The sequence below is a fragment of the Castanea sativa genome, chromosome 9, assembly GCF_040712315.1.
Source record: "Castanea sativa cultivar Marrone di Chiusa Pesio chromosome 9, ASM4071231v1".
NCBI lineage: Eukaryota > Viridiplantae > Streptophyta > Magnoliopsida > Fagales > Fagaceae > Castanea > Castanea sativa.
In genome coordinates, this window is record NC_134021.1 from 5,514,306 (window position 1) to 5,537,786 (window position 23,481).

Genomic DNA, 23,481 nt, shown 5'->3' on the forward strand with positions numbered 1-23,481 from the left:
GACGTTTAGGGTTCAAATATTCCTCCCCCATTGTCACTACTGAATTATGGGGAAAAAAATCCTATTACTGGATTATTTGTAACTACATATACGTGGTGATCAGTCAGATCTTAAACTATCTGTTTTTTTTTTGTTTTTTTTTTTTTATTGACCCCTACTGCTTAGAGTGGAGATGAAATAAATGGGATTCTGCCTTTGGGTTCTTATTCTGGATACCCCTCCAAAAAAATAAATATAATTTAATTGCATTTGATGCTCCAAATTTTTTATAAATCAATCAATTTGACATTTGAAGTAGAAAACACATAGTTACAAATAAACAAGGAGCAGAATAATACTTATTAGTATCTATAGGTCCTAAGTGCACATGAGAAACCATCTTACTCAATTAACTCTTCACTGTACTTCCATCCTTGTCTTATATGCTAGCTAGTGCCACTCAAGCAGCAGCTTTGAGGCTCAGCTCAAAGGTCTATTTGTGTGATTAATAGTTGAAAAAGACTAAAGCTAAAATCTTTGTTAAAGTAAAGAAAAGAATAAGTTTGCTGCAAATCAATTATTTATCCAAAGAAAGTTTTTTTATAAAAGGGGCACTACACCTTAATTCTTTTTTTCCTTTTTTTTGGGGGGGGGGGGACCTTATGACAATAACATAACTAGTGATGCTACATACATTGTCTGTGAAATCTATTATATAGTTCCACATTATTGCACCAGAAGGCGAAGGAAGTTCACGACCCCAGGAGAAGAGAATTCAGTATATCAATTCAAACATTAGAACTCAGTGTATCAATACAAATATGAGATGGTGCAAGATGAAGAAAGAACATCATTTTCAAAGAATCATAAGCAGATGTCAGAGTAACAAAGAAACATACATTGACATGCCTCTAAAAAAATGTCAAGTGGACCATAAGAATCTCACAACTAGATTCTAACAATATCCATACCGGTACAAGAGCATGCCCTCAATTTTTGAGCACCCATAGCCCACTGCTAATGCCGACTTCTAAACTAACTAGTTTACAACTGATTGAGTTCCTGTGGGTATTCTGTAGATTGTCTAAGAATAAACTCAGCTCTCCTCTTCTTGTCATCCCTCTCATCATCCCGTGCAACCCAAGATGCTGCCCTCTCAATACCCTTCTTCTGAATGCTCAAATCTAATGATTCGCCTAGAAATTTCTTGCCACTTCTGAACTTTAATTGAACAGCAGGCCTCACATTAGGAAGAACCCTATTCCCATCTTCACCATCATCAGAAAACCTATCTTTCACTGCTTCAATGGCAGGAGCAAATGCCTCTAGCACAGACATATGGTTCCTTCCCCCAGTTTCATCTGAAGGCATACACGGTATGACAACTGGGGAAACATCTTTCTCCCCTGGTTTCAACGGAGGCTGAAGAAATGGGTTTGTTTCAAACCCGTCCGTTTCCTTTACATCACTACTAGAGGCTGAAGTTCCCACCGAACCATTGACCAACAACCGTTGCTGCAAACTTAACAAAGACCTCTCTGCCTTTCTTCGTTGCCGTGCTTGCTCAATCTTATCAGCACGTGGATCCGACACCCTCTCATTCCAGACAGGTGTGTGGATATACGTATGTGGATCAGGAAAAGCTGGCAACCAATCCGGTATATGCTTGCCAGGCGGTGTTTCACCCATTTGTACAAAGCTCGGAATCAATTTCCGATTTTTAATCACAGGAAACCGTGGCAACGGCTGAGCAAACTGAATCTCCTCTACAGAATCCACATACTCAACAATCCCTCTCACTGTACCCGAACCAGCAAGACAATTCTTAACCTCAGCAGCACCCGAAAAACCTTGTGAAGCTTCCAAATCCTCCAACCCTCTAACAATATCAAACACATTACATTCTGTCCTACCAGCTAAGTTAGCATAGTAACTCCCAGTCTTCCCTAAGTCACAGAGGTATCGAATGGCAACATCGGTGAGAGCTTCCAAAGCAGAGTCTTTAACGCCCTGAAACCCCACACTCTCACATATCTGCGCCACCGCAACCTTTGAAACCGCTCGCCCATATCCATTGGCTCCAGCTCCAGCTCCTCTCGGCGCATCACGCTCTTCTTGTTGTGGCGGTGGTGGTGGTTCATTCCCTCTCGTATCTCTTACACCTCCATGGCTCATATTCAAACCCTCATAATCAATTTAGGGTTTTCACCAACCCCGCATTATTCACCCCATAAAATCTCCACCACCTACAATTATTCCCCCAAACATTCAGTACCACCCATCTCCAAAACCAAACCTCTTATTTCCCCGTTTGTTTCCCAAGAAAACAGAGGAATCCAAAAAGAAAAAACCCGAAATTCAACTCTGGCTAACCACCCTTCAAAATTTGGGTGGGAAAATTCCAAACTTTAAAAAACCCAAATTCCCTTTCTTTTTTTAATTTCCCTGAAGTTTCTCGGGAAACAAACAAGACCCAGAAACCCTAAAAATCAGGAAACGACGAAAAGAACAAGAATTGGTGAGAAAGGAAGAATCTTTCGGAGTCTTGCAAGTAAATCAGAGACTTTCAGAAACGAATCGCAGCCTCAATCGACCAGAGATTCGGATCTATGAACTAAGAGAGAGTAAAAAATTGAGGAAATTAGGGTTTTGGAAGAAAGTGAAGAACGTTAGGGACAGAGAGGGAATTATAGGAATTCAAAAAAAAAAAAAAAAGTTAGGATTTTTAAGATAAACCCTGGTAAGACCCTAAGAGATGGGATCTAAAGGAAGGAGCTATGTGTGTGTTTTTTTCTTTTTTTTGAATTGAGGCAAAGATCGATGTGAGCGAAAATGGGTGAGATTTGTGTCTATATTTATAGGCCCTGTTTATTTTGTTTTGGCCAATAAGAAAGAGCTTGAGAGCTGAGAGAGCGTGAAGCGTGTCTACTACGCCCACTCTCACGAGTGTGTTGTGAGATTGTACTCGCTCTAGGCCCTATGGTATGTGTCTGTCTCGGTGGGTGTGGTGTGGTGTGGTTGTGGAACTTGTGTTGGGCTTGAGAGCCAGGCATTTTGGTTGGTGGGCCTATTCATTGCCTTTAGGCCTTTTTCTCTCAATTTTTTTTGACAACTTTAAAATACTGATGATGCTGACTTGCTGAGTCTAAAAGTGTTATTTAAAAAAAAAAGAAATAAAAAAAGAAATATAGTGCATTTTAGTATATTTTATAAATAATATAACGTGTGGTCGGAATTTATTTTTAGTACTCTTTGTAAACGGTTCAAAGTAGATTAAAGTAGATCAAAATAGACTACATTGATAATGTAGATTGCAATACTATGCTGACTAGGTTTAATCGTAGCATAATAATAATAAGGGTCTATTTAGATACTGCTTATTTTGCTAAAATTGAAAACTTATTGTTGAAAGTACTATAAATAAAGGTAAAAATTAGTTAAAATAGTATAGTGGACCCATGAATAGTAACAAAAATAAGTTAAATAGTGAAATAATTTATAATTTTAATCCAATCCAAGTGCACATTAAAGCTGTGTTTGGATAAGCTGCGTTTGCGTTTTGCTGAGAATTTTCTGCGTTTTTTTTTTTTTTTTTTTTTTCAACGTGCATGAACAGTAACCGGTACTGTTCATGCACGGTATTTTACTGTGCGGGAGACCAATTTTACTGTTCACGCACTGTTTACGCATTGTTCATGGGACCCACAAGCACTTTATTCAGAAAAAAAATATTAAAAATGGGTCCTACAATACTATTCACACATTTAAAAATTATTTTGCTACAGTATTTTCAGTTTTTAGTTTTCAGTTTTCAGCAATAAGCTCTATCCAAATGGACCCTAAATATTACATTTTGATATAGGTTTTCTAATTAAATTCAAATGAATTATTGTGTAATTGTGTGCATAAATTTAAGTAGAGAACATGATAATATATTACTAGTGTTGAATTTTGCACCCCAGTTATTATTGTTTATTTGTTGAAAAATGGTTAAAACTTAGAATAGTGTTGTTTCTAACTTTCAAATACAAGTCTAATGAAGTTTTCATGTTGTTGCATCTTTAAGGAATATTCCTGTTCCTACCTCTTTTGTCTTAAGTGAATTTTGCCCCATCTAAATTTGACTGTAAGGGTCCGTTTGGATACAACTGAAAACTAAAAATTAAAAACTGAAAATACTATAGCAAAATAATTTTTAAATGTGTGAATAGTATTGTAGGACCCATTTTTAATGAAAAAGTTGCTGAAAAGTGATATTTGTGAATCTCGTGAACAGTGCACGGGTGCACTATTCACACAAAAAGTCAACATTCACGGCTTAAAAAAAAAAAAGGTGTGAAACGCTAGCGAATGCACTGTTCATAAGCCTCTTGCACTGTTCATGGACAATGAACAATGCAAGAGGCGCTATCCAGGGGGGAAAAAAAAGGTTGAAATGCAATGTCGTAAAACATGGACGACGTTCAGCCTTATCCAAACAATCACTAAATTTAATGTGGAGTTCCTTACTATCACAGACGGACCCAGATGGGCCCAAGGGAGCCAAGCCCCCTTGGGTCCAAAATATATATATTTTTAGTAGTAATTTTATATTTCATTTCTGTACTTCTCGTGAGTGTAATTAGCCTAATTTAAATAACAATTATTCAACCTAAATACTTAACAAAAACAATAAAAATATTCATAATGATGATTGTATTTTAAGAAAAAAAAAGCTATTTTACCACCACATAACAAAAAAATCATGTGTTATTAAAGAAGTTAAAGCTAAATTTTTTGCAATTACAGTAAATTGGTATAAATACCAGTTGACTGTAGCAATTTGTTAAAAATAAAATAAAATATTTTATTAAGATTATATATCTTCATTCAATTAAAAAATTCAAATTCTCTTTCTTCCTTATTACTTTAATGAGTTATTTATATTATTTTAAATGAAATGATAAAAAAAAAACATATGATATTGGATGTATTGTAAAGTGAGGTGATAAAATAGCTTTTTGAGGTACTAAAAGTTAAAAATTTTTAGCACCACTATTGTGAATGCTCTAACTTCAACAACAACAAAAATAAAAAATCCTAGCCAGCCTAGTATTAAAAAAACTTTTTTTTTTTTTGTCTTTGTTGGTAAATGATTGCATTTTAATGTATTTAGAAACAACGATTTTGTGTATTTATAATTTTTTAATACTATATGGATATCTATTTAGAGTTTTTTTTCTTTTCTTTATATTCTGGCCCTTGCTAGCTTAAAATTCTGAGTCCGTTCCTACTTATTATAATGGAGTGGTATTCAAATGCTTACTTCAGTATCGTCTCTATGATCTTCCCATCTTTACCAAAGTGAATTTTGATGCGGTTTTGTCAAGAACCCATAGGAGTGGCAACATGCCAACATCAACATGTTCTAGGTTACTAGGAGGTGGTTTCTTGTACATATAATCCCTTTACGATGAGTTTATTTAATTTTATGTCTAGAATGTAAAACACTTCTTAAGGTTTCAATTCTTTTTTATAACTCTATGTAGAGAGGCTAGAGACAGAGGGAGACTTTGTTCCCAATTTTTTTTTTATTTTTAAATTAGTATAAACATAAGTACCAATTTTAACAATTTTGTTCTCTAAATTACACTATGCTCCATTTACAAATATCATTCATTTTTTAAGAGTAATGTTATAACCACAAACTTTTCTACAATATTTTCACAAACTGTCGAGATAGTAAATTCTTATTAGTTTGCATCTGGGTCCAACACTTTTTTACTTGCTAATATCTACAAAATTTTCTACAACATTCTTACATGCTACTAAGGTATAAATTTTTATTGGTTTGTATATGAGCCCATCACTTACATCGATTTTTTACTTACAAATAATCACTCACAATAGTAATTTGAAAAAAACTTTGTAACTCTAGCATTTTTCCCTTTTCAAAGATCATAAAAAATATAGATCTAAAATTTAAAACAAAATATACAAGCCAAAAAAATTAACTCGACAACAAAAATTATCAATGGTAAAACTAAAATAAATTAAGCTCAATCAACTACTTTTACTCAAAACAAACAACCCAGTCCTTTAAAAAGTTTAAATAAAATAATTTTGTCCTTATTCAGCAACAAGCGTACACATAAACAACACAAATAAATAAAACTCTTATCGATTAAGCAACAGAGTCGGAGGCTGGGGCCGCCGCATGCAATCAGTGGCAAAGCTGCCCCTAACTTCAATTTTTGACTTCGTCCTTGGCTCCATGAGGTTTCTATATCCACCAAATTGTTCCATGGGTCCATGGGACTAACTTTATTAACATTTATTGGGCAAAAAAAAATCATGTGACCACATTAAAAATACTCAATATTGGTATGTGTCATTGCTCACGTGATAGCAACATAATTTTTTTTGTCTAAAATAGCTAACAAAAGTTAGTTGCAAGAGTTAATTTGATGAATATGGAAACTTCACGAATTATAAGAAAGAATTGAAGCCTCAAGAGAGTGTTTTTGCAATTGACCTAAATCCAAGGGGTGCTTTTGCATTTAGGCCTAATTTAATTTTAAAAAATGAGCTAAGCCTGACCACATCACTGAATCTAGATTATATTTTTAAATTTGATATCTAATGAACTTATTTACAAGTTTAAACAATCATTTTAAGTCAATATAAATATATTTTATTATTTAAAAGCATATAATATATGCTTAATTTTGAATCTCATTCTTGAATTTCTTTATGAATGCACTATTTTATGTTCACAAATATATTATTTTATCGAGAAATCACTTGTTTAATAGTGGAATTTACACCGATGTATAATCCAATAGTTGCAATAAGGGAGGGTTATTTTGATTCATTTGCTCAATAAACAGTTACCAAATTTGTTATTCGTGTCCATATTGGCCAATGGATTAAAGCTTTCTCTTTGAATTTGGACATCATAACAAATACTGTAGTCTAGTTGGAAGCAGTTAGATATAGTTTAATGTTAGCTTGGAATTTGGGCTTTAATTTTTTTTTTTTTGAATTTCGATTCTACTTTATTTATACAACGGCTAACAAAAGACGGTCAATTGATTGTAGAAGTCAATTAAATGAGACAAATTCACTAAATTAAATGTGTATTTTCATTGACTTTTAAAAATTAGAAATTGAAATCAACTTTTTGCATGTTTTCAGTTTCCTTCACAAATTGAGTTTTTAGAATAGTTTTTGTTTTCTATCCATTTTGAATTGCTAAACAAGTTTTTAGTTTCAAAAATAGAAAATTTGTTTTTAAAAAAAGAAAATAAGAAGAAAAAACAGTTACCAAACATACTTTTATTGGGCGAGATTGGATTGTCCATTTTCTTAAGCTTGAAGTCAACATGGTAGCAGACGGACTAACAAAAAAAAGGAGGTTCATAAGAAGACATAGTTTTTATTTATTAAACCTGCCCAATATTTTCAAATATGAACTCATAGAGAAGTGTTTTCGTTTAAATAAAATTCCTCTTTCCACACCCAAAAACAGAAAAATAAAAAAAGAAATTAAATAGAGTGGGTTGTCTTTTGGGTACAAACCGACCCGATTGGCACACTTACAAATTACAGCGGATAACCCAGTACTCCAGCGGTGGATAAGTGTACTCCCACAACAACAAAGACAGACATAGGAAAAGCTCAGAGAGAGAGAGAGAGAGAGAGAGAGGAAAATGGAGAAGTATTTCGGAAACGCGTACAGAGGAGACCCAGGAGTTCCACACGCCGACCCGGACCGATTCGTTAACATCTGGATCGGCTCTGCTGCCTTCTCTGCTCTCACCTGGTTCAACCCTTACATGTGGCACCTCACCAATCAGTTCAAGTACTCTCTCTCTCTCTCTCTCTCTCTCTCAAAATTTGGGGTTTATCTTTCTTCTGTAACAAGAAATGATTTTGTTGCTTTCTTCAATATGGGTTTTGTGTTGTTGTTGTTGGGTTACTATCCATTCGGCTTGTTGGGTTGAAAAAGGAAGTAGTGGGTGAATTGGGTGCTTAGAATTGGAGTAAATTGGCTATTATCCTTTGTTTTAAATGCAACATTGGATGGATGTACAGGTAAAAATGCTTTTGTTAACCAAATGAAGTTTAAAGGCCAGTTCTTTGTGGATTTTTTGTGTGCTATTGGGCAAGTATTAAGAAACATGTGTGTTTCTGTGGCCCCTTTGTACCTTGTGATTCTGATATCATATGTTCATTGTCTTGTGTTTCCACAAGTGCTGACTGAGCTAAGATGCTTCTACTTAGGCCAAGATGCGATGTTGCAGCTGAAATGTGTATTGTGATACTGTGATTTGTGTACTTATTCGAACTCAGAACCCCAAATAACTTGGTTTTGTGGTGTGCAGACTTGTGATTGATTATTCCTTATGTTTTCCTTTTACATTGCGCAAGGGCCATTCAAGTATAGAACTTATCAACTCTGTGTGTGCGTGTGTGTTCAAACCAGAAAATTGCTGTCACACCCTGCCTCCCCACACAGTGGGGTCTCTTTGCCTCTGCCATTCTGCATGTACAATTAGCTTCTGCATGAATTTATTGAGTATTTGTGAAATTGACAGCTTACATATATCCTATCAGCATTTTTAGCCTCGAAAGATCTTTAGTTTTGAGATGAAAATATTGGTCTGATTTGTTTGATGTCCTTGTTCCTTTTTCTCTATACTACTTTATTTTAAAGCATCTCAAACTAAGAGGAATTTTGATGTTTCAACACATGCTATTCTTATACACACATGTGCGTGTGAGCTACTGATGTTCCTACTTGGCTCTGAATGTGTAGTCACTTATCAGGGGGGAAGTTTTTTACAGGTTAAGTGGTGACATTCTTAATAATCTAAGTTTCATTACTGTATGACACATTGTTAAAGCACAAGTTTTAATGCAGCAAGCATGTCTTAACCAATTGCCTTGATGATGCACTTTGACAGAGTTATTGCTTTTGACTTTCATGATATTGTGCATGAAATCCAGAATATCTCTATAATCAAAATCAAAAGGGGGGACCGGGGGAGGGGGGGGGGGGGGGCTGAATTCATTGCTAAGGATGCAATATGCATGATACAATTTCAATGGCAAATGGTTGAAGTTTTTTTGCTTGGTTGTCCTATTCCTCAGTCATAAAGGTAGTACACACATGTCCCTCTTGTGATCTCTGATCGGCTGCTTTGATGATTAGACCTATCACTTTCCGTGTTCGTGCAACTTTTTTGGCCCTTATTTATCCCATGTTCTCCTCACATTTTGAAATACTTGGATATGCAGTTGGCATGACAGAGCTATGTTATTTGAGCAGTACCACTGGAAAAAGGCAATGGAGAAGAAGCAGCCTTATGACTTCTTGGTATATTGTTTAACTTTTTGATATCTGGGATTTTACAAATTCTTTAGGCTAACTACTGATGATAATTTTTATTCTTATGCTTGTTATGCTGTGACCAATTGAAAAATGTTTTTTTGAAACTTTACATTGCTGCAGTGGAATCGGCGCATGGACAAGGACCACCGTGATTCATATTATTTTAATTGGCCTGTTTACTTCCCTTAGGCTCTTCTTTTACATAAGCATACTTGTGCTCTTTTGTAATAAATGTTGAGAACAGGACTCGTGTAGCCTGGATTGCTCCACCCTTTTCTTCCCATGGATTCAAAGACTCAAACTAATAGCAGTATTTCTGGTTTTTAATTTTATTGCTTTATTTGATTCGTTGACCTTTGCAGCCATTATTATGTGTTAGTGTTGGTTGTTTTTATATTGTTTGAAGGATGATTTGGAACTTGGTAATGAGCTTTAGCTCAAATAGCACTTCATCCTTCCACACGAATGGGTAAAGGGTGAGGTTGTGAGCTCAAAAGCTACTGGGTGTGTATGAGTTCTAGCACCAATAGCACTTCTTTTAGAGGTCAGATGGTGGCTGAACATTTTAAGAGCAGCTCTATACTTCTATTACATGATCCCTATAGTATAGTTAAATTGAATGTCTGAGTTGAAGACTTGCATCTATAGCAGATATTTCTTATTCGGTTGCTCATTGGATCACGATTTCAAAATGCCTGGATCGCTCTTCCGGGCCGGGTCGAGCCTTTCAATAGTGCATCGTATGTAGTAGTAGCGAGCAGTTCCTTCCCAGATCGAGAAGCTTGAGCAAGAAATTCCAACTCAGACGTTCAATATTATTCTTTCTATGGCTCATGTGCCTATTTTATAAAAATTGCATATATAATATATTTACATTAAGGGGTGTGAATGGGCTTAGCCAGAAGGCTCCTTTGCTGGACTAATTTTGGCAATCAAAATCAGCTTGATCTTATTTTTAGAATCCTTTTTAAGTCAATCATGTAGTATTTCTTAACTAAATGCAAATTTGTTTTAGGGGCCAACAGACCCCTTGTTGCAACTTGGAAGTCAGTTTTGATCTTATAATCTCCATTTTTTTTATTCTGCTTCGCCAGTGAATGGATAAAATTTTGCAGCATTCTAGGAATTATTGAGAAATAAAATGTCAAAACATGGCTTAATTGCCGTCCTCTAGGCCTTTTTATTCAGTCATGGGCTTTTAAAGAATTACGTTTGTTGTTGAGGTGTTTTCTTGGTAGTATTGTCATTTGTGTTTGGATTTAGAATATTTGGGGCATCTTCTCGGTCCCAGAACTCTGCCTACATTTGTTGAGCCATCAAAGGCTTCGAAGCTAAAAAAGACTGTAGCTTCCTCACTTAGATAGTGCTTGAGTCAATGTTAAGCCACATCAGTGTAGCATTTGAATTCACTTTGGTCCAATTTGGGTCTAAAGACCCAAAAAAGAACAAACATTTTAAGAGCAGCTCTAAAATATAAATATCACTTGTAGATTTTTCAGAAGCAGCCAAATATGGCAGGTTACCCAATGTTTAGCTGGTAATAATGCATTAATGTGGCAATGTTCATGAAAGGGCTCATAAAATTGTTTAAGAGTAATAATGTGTTGGATGCAGTTCAGTAGTTCAGCAAAGAGAGTGGGAAAAGTAAAAAGGAAAAAAAAGCTCTGAGCCTCTGAACCTGAAGCAGCCAGCTAAACAAGATAAAGCAAGCAATAAGATCAAGTGATCAACAGACAACACTCATACTTGCTAACGTGGGTTGATTTTGGACATGGGAATAGACTTCAGAATTCAGATGAGGTGGAACATTATCAGCCATTTAGCTCCTACTTCTCTCAAACCTTGAAAAAAAAAAAGAAATAGAGGGAAGTTTGGAATAGTACTGGTCTTTAACAAATCCCCAAATTATATAACACTTCCAAAATTCATTACAAAAATTATTACCGGGGATAAAAACACAATAGGAAAATGCCAACAATATTATTGCTATAAACCCAAAAAGATTTTATCATTTTTTTTTTATGGTGATAAATTAAGGTTGATGAATATCACTTTTATTTATGTAGACTTGTTTCTGATAATATTTTTATTATATATTAAAAAATCCTCAAAGTTGTAAACAAAAAATTGTTAGTGGAAAATTTTAATTTCATTAAAAATCAATTGAATACTCGCAATATATTTTTAAGAATTGGAATGAATTAGACAAAAGTACTCTGAAAAACACTGCTATATAAAATAAAATAAAATTAACATTTTCAAACTTTAGTCTACTAGTCTTATCCAGAAAAAAGAAAATACCGTTTGGAAGTTTGCTGGGTGGGAACAGTGTTCGACAAGACAAGAGGAAGTGATGGCATTTCTTCGTCTTCCTATCACAGCACCACCATCGTCTCCAGTGTCTCTGCCATCCTTTGCGACTCCAATTCAAAACTCAACCAAATTCACCAACTGGGTTCGATCCAAGTCTTTCAATTTCGTGCTCTCTGGGGCTCTCACGCTCGGACTCTCTTTCTCTGGCAAGTTTCTTTCTTTGTCTACTTAAAGTAAAAGTAATCAGCAAAATGTAATCTTTTTGCTGGTCTTCATTGTATGTGATTTTGTTGGCCTCTTCAAATTCTAGCTTGTAAAAGTTAGGCAGTGTTAATTGCCAAAATGGTAAAATGTCATTCCAATATTCCGAAATGTGATGCTAGACATTATTTTGTTATGGGATATGATATCATAAGAGGGCAGACTTATAACAGAGAAAAAGAAAAAACTTTTACTTTGTAGGATTTGGAGTTGCTGAGGCAAAAGTTGGAGTCAACAAGCCAGAATTGCTCCCCAAAGAGTTTAGTCCTGTCATTGATGTAGGGGGGTTCCTCTCTGATGGCCAGGTGTAGTTTCCTTTCGTCTTGTCTTTGATTTAGCATTTAATATAGCCTTTTGTTAGTTAATGGTAACTCAGTTCATTCATTCTCTATATTAGAAAATATGAGACATGACTATGAATGCCATACTGGAAAAGATTGAACATAACTTTGATACCATGTAGAAAGAGAGTAAAACTAAATTGGTGTATGAGAGAGAGAGAGAGAGAGAGAGAGAGAGAGAGAGAGAGAGAGAGAGAGAGAGAGAGAGAGAGAGAGAGAGAGAGAGAGAGAGCAAAGAATTAACGTAGTTTGACCTTAGAGGCCTACATCCATAGCGGAAAGCCTTTGATGGCTACATTTTTCTTATTAGTCTCCGTTTATTACAATTAACTCATTGAATGATATTTATAGTAGGTTAAATCCTAAACTAACCATATATTAATCAAGGATTACAATACTTGAAAATAAGTCGGATTATGATTTTTCTTATTGCACTCCAACTAAGATTAGGGTGGCTTTGCTTGCACTCCAAGTAAGATTAGTGAGAATGAACATGGATAATAGACTTGGGCCTTGATTAGGGTTGGACCTTGATAGCTTTAAAACTCTTTTTGCCCTACCTTTTTTTTTTTTTTTGTGTGTGTGTGTGTGTTTACATTCATCTTTTTAGTTCTAAGATTGATACATGAGAATTTCTACATCTATATGAACCTCATAGATACGCAAATGGTGTTCTTTAAATTTAGACACGAGTAATGACGCGACTTTTGAACCATTTGGTGAAGGGAAGAAAATATATGATAAATTGATAATGTCATGAGGTTAATTTGCAGGAGAAAAGACTTGCACAAGAAATTGCTGATATTGAAAATGATACCGGGTTCAAGTTGAGAGTTCTAGCGCAGAATTATCCTGAAACACCAGGTATGCTTAATCTTCTTGATCTTTTGGTAGTTAGATGGTCTGCTTCTTTGATCCATTTGTAGACTCTTAATGTTCTTTTCTTTTAAATTGATGGCTTTCTTATCTAAATCTGAAGACATCCTTGCTAGCCGCACAAAAAATGACTAATCATTATCAAAACCAACATTTTCGTAGGGCTGGCGATTAAAGATTTTTGGCAAGTAGATGATAGAACTATTGTCTTTGTTGCTGACCCCACCTTTGGTAAAGGTTACAAACATATTATCTACTTTTGAATACCTCTGGCATAGGTAATTTATGCTTATGCATCTGTTTGACCAGGCAATATATTAAACTTCAATGTTGGGGCTACTGTTGATCTAGACATTCCACGTAGTTTCTGGAGCCGATTGGCAGGGAAATATGGAAATATTTTTTATTGGAAAGAGAAGGTAAAGTTTTTGTTGTTTCCTGAATCACTTTATTCTTTTGGGTTGATTATATTTTCCCGTGGTTGAGCTTGATTTTGTATGGGTTGTGCAAGGTTTTGTTGAAAATGAATGTTGTTATCTTCTTTTGGCTAATATAGGGGGAAGATGCATCAATTGAAGCAGCTGTAATGGCAATATCTAATTGCTTGAGAGAACCTGTAGGTCCAAATAATTGCTCTGAGGTAAAATAGTACAAAAATGGCTACAGTAACAATGTTCTCTCATCTGTAGTCTGCAAAAATTTTGCAACACACGATGTAAAGCTTTTATGATTTGTATATCTAGTGGGGTATATTATGTAAAAGGTGATAAAGAAATTTGGATTCATGTTCTTCTATGTCATGTTGAATCAGTCAATACATACTGTATTTACATAGTCATTTAATAACAAGAGGGCCACAGAGTGAGCAGCATATATTCTGTTCTGTAAAGATAACCACCACTGATTCTACACTTTTAAATTTCATTTTGTTATCAATATTCTGAAAAGGAAGGGTAGGATCTGAGCTTTAAGGATTGTCTGGAGGGAGGCTAGGGAGAAAGCTACAAGTTTCAGCTTTGCACACTCAATTTCTGCAGGGTTTTAAATACAAAAGGCACATCTTTGGTTTATTCGAACTTACATTTGTGCTAGGCCTAGTAACAAGAATGCTAATTAGTTCTTTTTAGAACAATACTTTGTTTGCTTGCTCACTTAAGCTACAACTATCTAATTCATTTGATATAGGCATCCTCCCTCTATGACTCAGTGGATCTCACAACCGTGCAAGTGTGAGAGTGATGATGTATATATTGAATATTTGAGATATCTTCTCCCACTTAAAATAGCATATTTAAGCTTTCAAATAATTCCGAGGCTATATTTCACATTTATTAAATTTCTGTATACAATAACAATATAATTTTTTTATTGACTTTTTCCAATCACCAATGATAAATTAGATAAGTAATAAACTTTATTATTTTTACCTTTATACATATGTATAATTGACAAATGCCATATATGTCACTTTAGACAGAATGAAATAATATGAAACCAGAAGTTCTACTCCTATACATGTGTGTAAATTTAAGTCAAAAGCCATGATTAGCATCCCAAATGCCACGTCTCCTTTTGTCTTACTTATCCGTACAGATATATAATCGATCATAAATTTAAGTCAGATATTTGTAGCTCCTAAATGTGCCATATGTTCTGCTTCATGCTAGACTTAAAACATTCATTTTTTTTTTGTTGAAAAGACTTAAAACATTCATTGATGCTATATAATGGTGAAGTGCAAATGTAGCAAGACCCTCTATTACTATTATAGATTTTTAGTGTAGCTGTCTGATAGTTGGACAACAGCTAAGATTCATGTGTAGAAGACCTGAGGTTGAGTCAATTACACATGTGTAGCATCTCAAAAGCAATGTGGCTCTTTTTTGTCATACTTATCCTCAATCATGTAATAAATCATAAATTCAAATCATATATATCATATCATATACGTACTCATCGTCCTGCTTCTTGCACTAGATATTTTGAGTGTGACAACTCATTGATTCTATATATTGGTGAACAGCCAATGAACGACAACCCTAACTATTTGGATTTTAGCAGTAGTTGTCTGATGGTTGGGTAGCAGCAAAATGATTGAATAAAAGAGCTGGGCCTGTCTGCTGGGGCTGGGGCTGGGGCCGGGGCCTGTTTTGGGCTCATAATCTTGATAATTAAAGAAGACAAGTAGGAATAATTGCTATTGAAAGTTTTTTGCATGGTCGACAATAGCTCAATTTCAGAGGCCCAGTGGAGACAAAATGAGCTAGCATGAATATAACTAGCAAAACATGCATGATAGCTTGGTTTACTGTGAGCATTTCAGATTGCCTAATTCAATAAGAATTTTCACATTCAAGCCTAAATTATCTTGAGTTTCTTGCCTCAAGATTTCAAGAGTAATCCTCTGAAACTCTCGGTTACAAATTTGAAGTACAGGGGGCTCAAATTAGGTTGTCAATCACCACAGATCTCAAAACACTTAAAAAAGATGAGTAAAAGCTTATCCTGATATAATTGATTTGTTGTACATTGTTAAAATAATTTAATAAGACGTCATGACACGAATAGGTATATGTCATATTTAGCATCCAAATTGGTGCTATTTTATGTGTAAAGGCACTTGATGTGGACGGTTTCATGTGGTGCTTTTTGTGTTTTATCTATTACTAGTCGCAGACCCGCGCGATGCGTGGAAAAATATGATATGACTATTTTTTTAGTAGATAATTATTGAATTAATATATTAGATTATATATTTTTAAAAATTCAATATGTGTTATTTGAAATTATGTTTTAAATTAGAAGTTTTTTGTAGTCAGGTATTGTATATAGTGAAATATGTATGAAAACACAATGCAATAAATATATATATATATATATATATATATATATATATATATATATTTAAATTGATAGTGTGGTAGGAACTATTAAACCAAGGTGTAACTATGTATACTTTGTTTATTACTATACAAATGTATGCAATTCAACTCTTATAGATATATTTTTCTCCAAAACATAGATCCACATTTCTTTTTTCCTCACAATTGAAACCAAGTGAAAAAGTAAATAAAGATAACTATGCAATAGATCATTATCAATAAATCATATATCATAATGTGGAAATATAAAGAAAAATAAAATGCAAAAAGAAAAAGTTCCTTAAGTATCTATGTATAAAAACATTAATAGTATAATGATGCTCTAAAGTAAATTATATTTTATCTTATTCTCTTTCTGGCATTTTCAGTGAAGATGATCAACTAAGCAAAGTAAAAGCTTACTAAGAAAGTTCAAATTAACTAAAAATTTGATGGTGGAGATGCTAATTATTTGTAATAAAATGACCAAAATAAAAATAACAAATAAATTTGAGAAAAAAATATAAGATTTCTAAAAGAAATTTAACCAAATAGATGGGATGCAACAATACAAAATTACTACACTGAATATTTTTTTGACTTTTTTGATACTCTACAAATAAAACAACTTTATTAATTTTTTTTTTCTTCACATTATAAACTATAAAGCGATTACAATGTTTATTATACTTCCTCCCCCCCCCCCCTTGAGGTTATAAGCACTTTGATTGAAATCAAAATATGGTTTTTATTTCTTTTTTTATTTTTTGCCCAAAGGCAAGTCAGCCTACCAGATAATCCAAATGATTATCATAAGGACCTGCTACCATAGAGCAATTTTTGGTAAATTTATGTTATATCAAACATTTGATGATATTTTAGGCTTAGATATCGTAAATCCGGCTTCTCAACATAAGCTAAATGTCTCTCCACAATAAGTCTAATCAGGGGATTCTCCACAACATCACCAACCTGAGTCTTGTAACGACAAACTGATCTTGTAACAACTACAACCTTGTCTTTGCAAGTTAAAAGCTCATTTGCCACAACAAGATGCATCTGTACTTTTAAAAAGCCATATCAGCCTTCTCCAAAAGTATTTGTATATCTGTCTCTAGTTGTTTAGTCAGGCAGATTCCAGTAGAAGAAAGACTAATAGGCCCTCCACTTTCTTCAAGACATAGAGAATTATGAAAGATCATACATCCTTTGCCTACCATTTTCTCTTTCTCAAATTCACATTACCAAAAAAGTATATGAAGCTAAAAATATTGTGAATACATCTCTGTTAAGTGGAAGTCCATTGGTAGGCACATTCAAATTCGTAGCCATGTATATTTTGTTTTGATATAAATTCAAATTTCTATTAAAAAAAACTACGTATTAACTCAAACCAAAATTCAACCAAAGCTATAGGAGTGATTTGTGATGGGAATTTAAAAAAATACAACACAAAAAAATTAAATAAAGAAACCATCAACCTAAATTAGAGTTTTAAGAAAGAACAAAAATCAAGCAAGAGAGAGAGAGTGAGAGAGAGTACTCATAGTTTTTGTGTGGAAAAAATATGGATTTGAATGGAATAAATGATATCAAATTTATACAAAATAAGATGGGGAGAATAAGAGTTAAAATATAAGAAAGATGAAATGATGAAGGAAGTTTAATGGTAAAGTAAAGAGTAGTAGGGAGATAAAGAAGCAAAGAGGGAGGAGACATATTGGAGGAAGAAAAAAGTTTTTTATTTTTATTATTATTATTTTTTTATAGAATAGGAAGATGAAAAGTTTAACTATTCAATTTTAACAATTACTTGAAATTAGAAAGAAGAAAACAAAAGGCTGAAATCAATTTAGATAGCTGAATATAGTTAAACATTTGCTTCTAATGAATAGTAATGTTTGTAATGAATAGTCAAATATGTGCATATATCTACTAAAATGATAATGAATTATTTAAGTTTAACAATTACTTGAAATTAGAAAGAAAAAAATAAAAAGTTGAAATCAAATTGGGTAGCTGAATAGTAAAATATTTGCATTTAAGAGAAATGAATAGTAATATGTTGAATAGTAATGGAGTGCATTAACAGGTTTGTCTATAAACTATATTTACTTATTTTATATAAAATAATATAAAAAAATCATAAAGGAATATTAAAAAAAAAGTGTGACGTGATTAATGTGGTGGCTCAACAGGAGTATAGTAACATTAAATTTTACGTTTTAGCATTTAGATATATATATATATATATATATATATATATATATATATATATAGATATGGATTATATATACTTTCTTATTAATAGTACATTATCCAGTATCATCATTGATAGCTCTGCTAATTACTTCATACGGATGACAAGATTAGAGCACCTTTTTGAATATGGTCTAGCTGCTATTCCTCTAGTCATTTCATATATCGCCTTATGTGTAGATTCCAGAAGTGGTAATGTAACATTGTAGGTGTTTTTTATTCGTTGATTCAGTGTTTTTCTGTTCTATGCTTTGGTTGGAATGCATCAGTGGACTTGGCTATTCGTTGTCAAGCAACATGAGTACATGACAGAGACAAGAAAAGTTAATCCCAATGAACTGATTCTTACGCCTACACCATTTTGTGTGCGTATATAGTGCGGATTCCTCCTTTTTCTTACACTGTAGCTCATTACAGTGAAGGATGTTATTGTTTGGAAGATTGAAGGCTTGAAAGGATATATAATAGTACAGCTCAGAAGGAATAGGAAAAAGGCTTAATAAAAAATGTTTCTATTATATAAACACATTTGAAACTCGAACAACTAAACAACCCTCCCAAAGTAGCCAGGGCCAAAGAAATTGCATAGATACTGACATTTTTTCCTGCCAAAAGTATTGTTACTACCCAATGCTATAATGAGAAACAAGTAGGAATTAGGTAAGTTACTTACATCTCAGCTGCATATGACAGTGTAACATAGGTTATTAACTTGGAAAAACTATCCTAGAAAAAGCAATTACTAATAACGGAAAACATTAACATCTGTTTACTCTCCTAACACTTTATACTGGTAAGACACAATCCAGCACCAGTGCTCTTCTCCATTTTGTCATCGATAATCTTCTGCAATTCCTCAGGTCGACAAGGGACTGAAAGAGCTCCTTTTTGATTGAAGCCATATTCTTCCTTAGCCTGCTCCAGTAATCTCAAGAATGCAGGGTTAGTTAAGTAGGCCAGTTCAACAACAAACCTCTTTGTTTCCTCACCCTTGATTGCGAAAACAGTAAAATGTCCTTCAGTTACATTATCTGGCACCACTGCTGCTGCTTCTAGTTCTTCTTTTAATTGATCAGGTTCTCTCGGTGCCAAGACTGAGATACTCTTCTGTAGTTTTTCAATGAGAACATTGAAGAGCCTGAGCATCACCAAGGCTTTATTTCTCTCATCCCTATTCTTCTTTAAAGACATTAAACCTCTATTTCTTTTCTTTTCTTTTCTTTTTCCCTTATTCTTCTTGGCAGAGAATAGTGAACTTTAAGAACTTCTTTGGAACTCACGAATCTTTCTTTGAGCTTGCATGGGAATTTATACGAGGCCATGAACAAGTTGAGGAGCATAAAGCATACACGCGGAAATTTCTCAACGGGTCATTGAGGAGCCACTACATGTGATTGCAGCATTATGTCATTTAAAACAACATTTGACAGGTCACCTGTAGTGAACGCGGTATTCCATAGGATTAGGATCCTTAAGGTAACTCTACAATGGAGTTCATGGTAAAATTTAGTTTTCCTTGTCTTGTTTGAAAGATTTGAGAAATTATCGTAACTTGCAACTCCACCATGAATAAATAACATTTTAGGAATTCCATAGTGGAATTATTTTCTAGAGTTCTGAAAAGGGAGAAAAATGTTTTCAAATTGCAATTCATGGAGCGCTTTCTTAAAATCATAGAAAATTGTGTTTTTGAATCATAATTTTTCTTTGGGTAGTGTTTGTTACGCACACTATTACATACTCATTTTTTGAGCTAAAATCGTTATTTATTTATTTCTACTATAACAATACTATTCACAGATTTTTCCAAATGCTCAATAGCATTTTTAAAAAAACTCATATTTTTAAAACAAAACTTTTAAAATTACTATTTTAACAAACATTTTCAAGTAGTTGACCCAAATTGATACTTAATTCTAACTTTATTTTTTTAAACTAGTTACAATATGTTGCTAACTCATGGCTCAAATTCTTTTCTCCCTGAACTTCCAAATACTTTGTACTGGTAGCGGAGCCAGAAAGTTTTCTTTAGAGGGGGGAGGGGGGGCACGATTAACCTAAACCATATAACTAAACAACACAAAACTCAAAATGAAGAAAAAAGTTCGTATCTTTGTCATTTATATTTAAAATGCTTTGAAGAATTCTTTTTATATTTTATGTTTCTATTTATTTATTTTTTTAGTTGTACAAGAATACTATATGTCATTATATATTATTTACTCTATAATTTATAAGTTATCTGAATATTAATAAAAACACAATTTTTTTTTAACAATTTGCTGGCAGCCAAAGATTATAATTAAATCAATTATAAATTAAAGATATGTGGTTAAAACGATTGAAAATTACATGAAATAAGAAAAAAAGCATTACACTTGGAAAGATATTATAACATTTTACGCACCAAAAAAATTAAAAAACACTAATGCTATTTACAATCTAATATATATATTGTCACTCTTGACATATATTATGAGAAGATTATTACTTAATTATTTGTTGATTATGCTTACACTAAAAAGTATTTAGACATTTAATAATAAATTGAGGGGGCCAAGTTGTATTTTCCCAAGGAGCTACTTGTAAATATAATTACGTCATATAGTAAAATAGATATTTTTCAAAATGTTTGGGGGGCCTTGGCCCCCTCTAGTCCCTTTGATCATCCTCCACTGCTTTATGAGTAGTGAATGAGTTCATTGATTCATTATTTTCACCCAATGATTGGGTTTGAATATCCCGCTATACTTGGTACCTAACTTTTGGGAGTCATTCAGATATATCCTTCCTAGGAATTTGTGGTTGGAAACGATTTCTCACAGCAAGATATTTCAGCATTGTCCAAATGATATTGAGTCAAATAGTGGCATACTAGCCTAAGAAGAGCCTGCCTTCTTTACCTTAAAATAGACTGTTCATTGATATGCATGAACCGGGTACAGTTTCAAGTTGGAAGTTTGAAGAGCAGAGCTGAGCAGCAAAATGGCCAAAATGAAACTCATCAAGCTAAAATATGCGTTGGTGGTTCACTTCAGACCATAATTAAAACAAGAAAAGCTGCTCAAGTGTTAAAACTTAAAACTAAATTGCATTATTCGTGGTTTAGGAGAATCAGTTATTGGTTGCCAACTTGCAGCGTTTGTTAAGGCCTTAAGGGGACAATGGTCAGAACTTCAAGTAGGCAAACCAAGGTCTCTTATAGTGTCGGCAAGAAGTAGACGGCTACGTGTTCAAATTCATGTTGTACTAGCAAGTACTTGTGTAGCAAGAAATATTGAAGAATCAGCCATGGTCTCTTATAGTGTCGGCAAGAAGTAGAAGTCTACGTGTTCAAATTCTTGTTGCACTAGCAAGTACTTGTGTAGCAAGAAATATTGAAGAATTAGTGGTACATATTTTTTCTCCTGTTTTAATACTGCATAAGCGGCCTTATCTGAACATTATAGAGATAAGGGTGAACACTGAACACCTGGTGGAGTTAGTCTGAGTGAAGTGATAAGTTTTTCCGAGGAGAACATTAATGTATGGGAGGCATGAATATACTCCTGAGATAGAGGTTGCTACTGGTTAATATTACTGAGATGGTGTCATGAAGATGCTCAGAAAAGATCTGGAATATGAGCTACACGATGCCTTAAAAATGCCATCCTCATAATATATTTTGATGAGACAAAATACTTGATGAGAGAAACTATATGTAAGTGATAGATATGAGTACATGACTGTGTTTGAAAATGAAGAAGCCGGTGAATTGAAATTGTTGAGTGTGCTCTTGGGTATGAGCATTAACTATTTAGCAAATGGTTTTGACAGTATGGTTAGTTGTCAATAGATTTTGCTAGGTAGAGAAGAGTCCAGGGCTCTTTTTTAAAAAGGTTCTCTACCTTATTAATATATATTTAAAATTTTTTAAAAAGGCGGTTAAAAAACTCTACTAATATTTGGATTAGAGATGTGCATGGGTCGGGTTGAAGAGATTTTTTGATCCAACCTACTATGGTGGGTAAAAAAAAAAAATTCAATCCAACCCAATCTATCACATAAGTCTAACCCAATCTAACCCAACCCACATGGATCGGGTTGAATCCATAGGTTGGACAAATTTATTATTATTATTAAATTGAGTAAAAAAATAAATATAAATATATTAAAAAAACCTAAAAATTAGTATCAATATAACTCCTTAAAGACAAACAACACTAATGACTAAACAACAATAGTAATTTACTAGAGTTTGTGTGAACTAATTAGTTTTTATATAGGATAGGGAGAGCTGGTTATTTTTAAAAATTTATTAATTATAAAATATATTTTTTAAAAATATATATATATATATATATATATTAAATATATGGGTGGGTCGGGTTGGGTTTGATGGATTTGAAATTTTATGACCCAAACCCAACCCGACTCACTATCAAAATTTTTTTGTAACCCAACCCAACCCACCAAGGCCTAAAAACCGACTGGATTGGGTTGGGTTGGGTCGGTTTTGGAGGGTTGACTGCACACCTCTAATTTGGATTAAGAGAAAGGAGGAGAGAGAAGAGAAGAAGAAGGCAGGAAGTTCATGTCAAGCTAATTGAATTCTATGTTGGAGAGATGAACTTGTTTGAGGTAGCTCATTTAATATTAAAAACCCCATTCGTGAACAAGGATTAATTTTATTTCCCTACCTGGTCATTCTAGATTAAGGATTAGGTCTTGTTGGGGGAAGATATAGATAACATTTTCCAAATATTGTGTCTGGATTTTCAATTTTGAAATATTTCACTTATTTTGCTCTGTAATATTGGGCTTTGATGGTGTTTATCATGCATTCATGGGACTCAAGACTTGATTTTTCCCCCTATTATTTCAATTCATTCTCAACGTCACTATTCATTCTATTAAGTGCAAACCCGAATACATAGCTGTGTACTATAACAACATCTATTGCTTTGACTGAAAATCTTTCAGACCATCTCCTATCAATGCACTTGAAGTATATATCAATAAGAGCAATCTTCAAGATTACATCTAAAGGCACATCCTATCTTACCATGACACAAAATTATCTAAACATATCTTTTATATTTTCCAATCTTATATTAGTTAATTCCTCGATTTAAATAGCAACAAACATCACATGCAGGATTCGGATGACTAACATTAGAGCATAATCTTCAAACATATTATTAAAAAAATATAACAATCGCACATAAGAAACGAA

General features: G+C 33.6%; 4 protein-coding genes across 5 annotated transcripts; 2 read left to right on the forward strand and 2 right to left on the reverse strand.

Moving 5' to 3' along the window:
* Positions 1-746: 746 nt before the first annotated feature.
* On the reverse strand, positions 747-2,802 carry LOC142611075 (transcription initiation factor TFIID subunit 8). Its single transcript, XM_075783103.1, has one exon. The coding sequence runs from the start codon at positions 2,152-2,154 to the stop codon at positions 1,024-1,026; it is 1,131 nt and encodes a 376-aa protein (XP_075639218.1). The 5' UTR covers positions 2,155-2,802; the 3' UTR covers positions 747-1,023.
* Positions 2,803-7,466: 4,664 nt separating this feature from the next.
* On the forward strand, positions 7,467-9,703 carry LOC142610314 (uncharacterized). The gene is made up of 3 exons (XM_075782112.1): positions 7,467-7,822; positions 9,262-9,340; positions 9,476-9,703. Exons 1-3 carry the CDS (start codon positions 7,671-7,673, stop codon positions 9,542-9,544), a joined length of 300 nt encoding a protein of 99 aa, XP_075638227.1. The 5' UTR covers positions 7,467-7,670; the 3' UTR covers positions 9,545-9,703.
* Positions 9,704-11,376: 1,673 nt separating this feature from the next.
* On the forward strand, positions 11,377-14,035 carry LOC142610313 (thylakoid lumenal 15.0 kDa protein 2, chloroplastic). 2 transcript variants are annotated; one of them, XM_075782110.1, is made up of 6 exons: positions 11,377-11,874; positions 12,131-12,234; positions 13,044-13,134; positions 13,309-13,377; positions 13,456-13,565; positions 13,703-14,035. In XM_075782110.1, the coding sequence occupies exons 1-6, from the start codon at positions 11,709-11,711 to the stop codon at positions 13,793-13,795; spliced, it is 633 nt and encodes a 210-aa protein (XP_075638225.1). In that variant the 5' UTR covers positions 11,377-11,708; the 3' UTR covers positions 13,796-14,035. The 2 variants fall into 2 exon arrangements, with proteins under 2 accessions (XP_075638225.1, XP_075638226.1); XM_075782111.1 differs by lacking the exon at positions 13,309-13,377 and having other exon boundaries at positions 11,603-11,874.
* A 4,727-nt stretch (positions 14,036-18,762) lies between these two features.
* LOC142609558 (auxin-responsive protein SAUR23) lies at positions 18,763-19,523 on the reverse strand. Its single transcript, XM_075781165.1, has one exon. It carries the CDS (start codon positions 19,455-19,457, stop codon positions 19,044-19,046), a length of 414 nt encoding a protein of 137 aa, XP_075637280.1. The 5' UTR covers positions 19,458-19,523; the 3' UTR covers positions 18,763-19,043.
* Between the last annotated feature and the right edge of the window lie 3,958 nt (positions 19,524-23,481).

Bases quoted from the DNA above. Each gene is read 5' to 3' on its own strand.
- LOC142611075 (XM_075783103.1), bottom strand. From the start codon at position 2,154: ATGAGCCATGGAGGTGTAAGAGATACGAGAGGGAATGAACCACCACCA.
- LOC142610314 (XM_075782112.1), top strand. From the start codon at position 7,671: ATGGAGAAGTATTTCGGAAACGCGTACAGAGGAGACCCAGGAGTTCCA. The intron at 7,823-9,261 runs GTACTCTCTCTC...TTGGATATGCAG, and splicing joins CACCTCACCAATCAGTTCAA to TTGGCATGACAGAGCTATGT. The intron at 9,341-9,475 runs GTATATTGTTTA...ACATTGCTGCAG, and splicing joins AGCAGCCTTATGACTTCTTG to TGGAATCGGCGCATGGACAA.
- LOC142610313 (XM_075782110.1), top strand. From the start codon at position 11,709: ATGGCATTTCTTCGTCTTCCTATCACAGCACCACCATCGTCTCCAGTG. The intron at 13,135-13,308 runs GTATGCTTAATC...ACATTTTCGTAG, and splicing joins GAATTATCCTGAAACACCAG to GGCTGGCGATTAAAGATTTT. The intron at 13,566-13,702 runs GTAAAGTTTTTG...TGGCTAATATAG, and splicing joins TTTTTTATTGGAAAGAGAAG to GGGGAAGATGCATCAATTGA.
- LOC142609558 (XM_075781165.1), bottom strand. From the start codon at position 19,457: ATGTCTTTAAAGAAGAATAGGGATGAGAGAAATAAAGCCTTGGTGATG.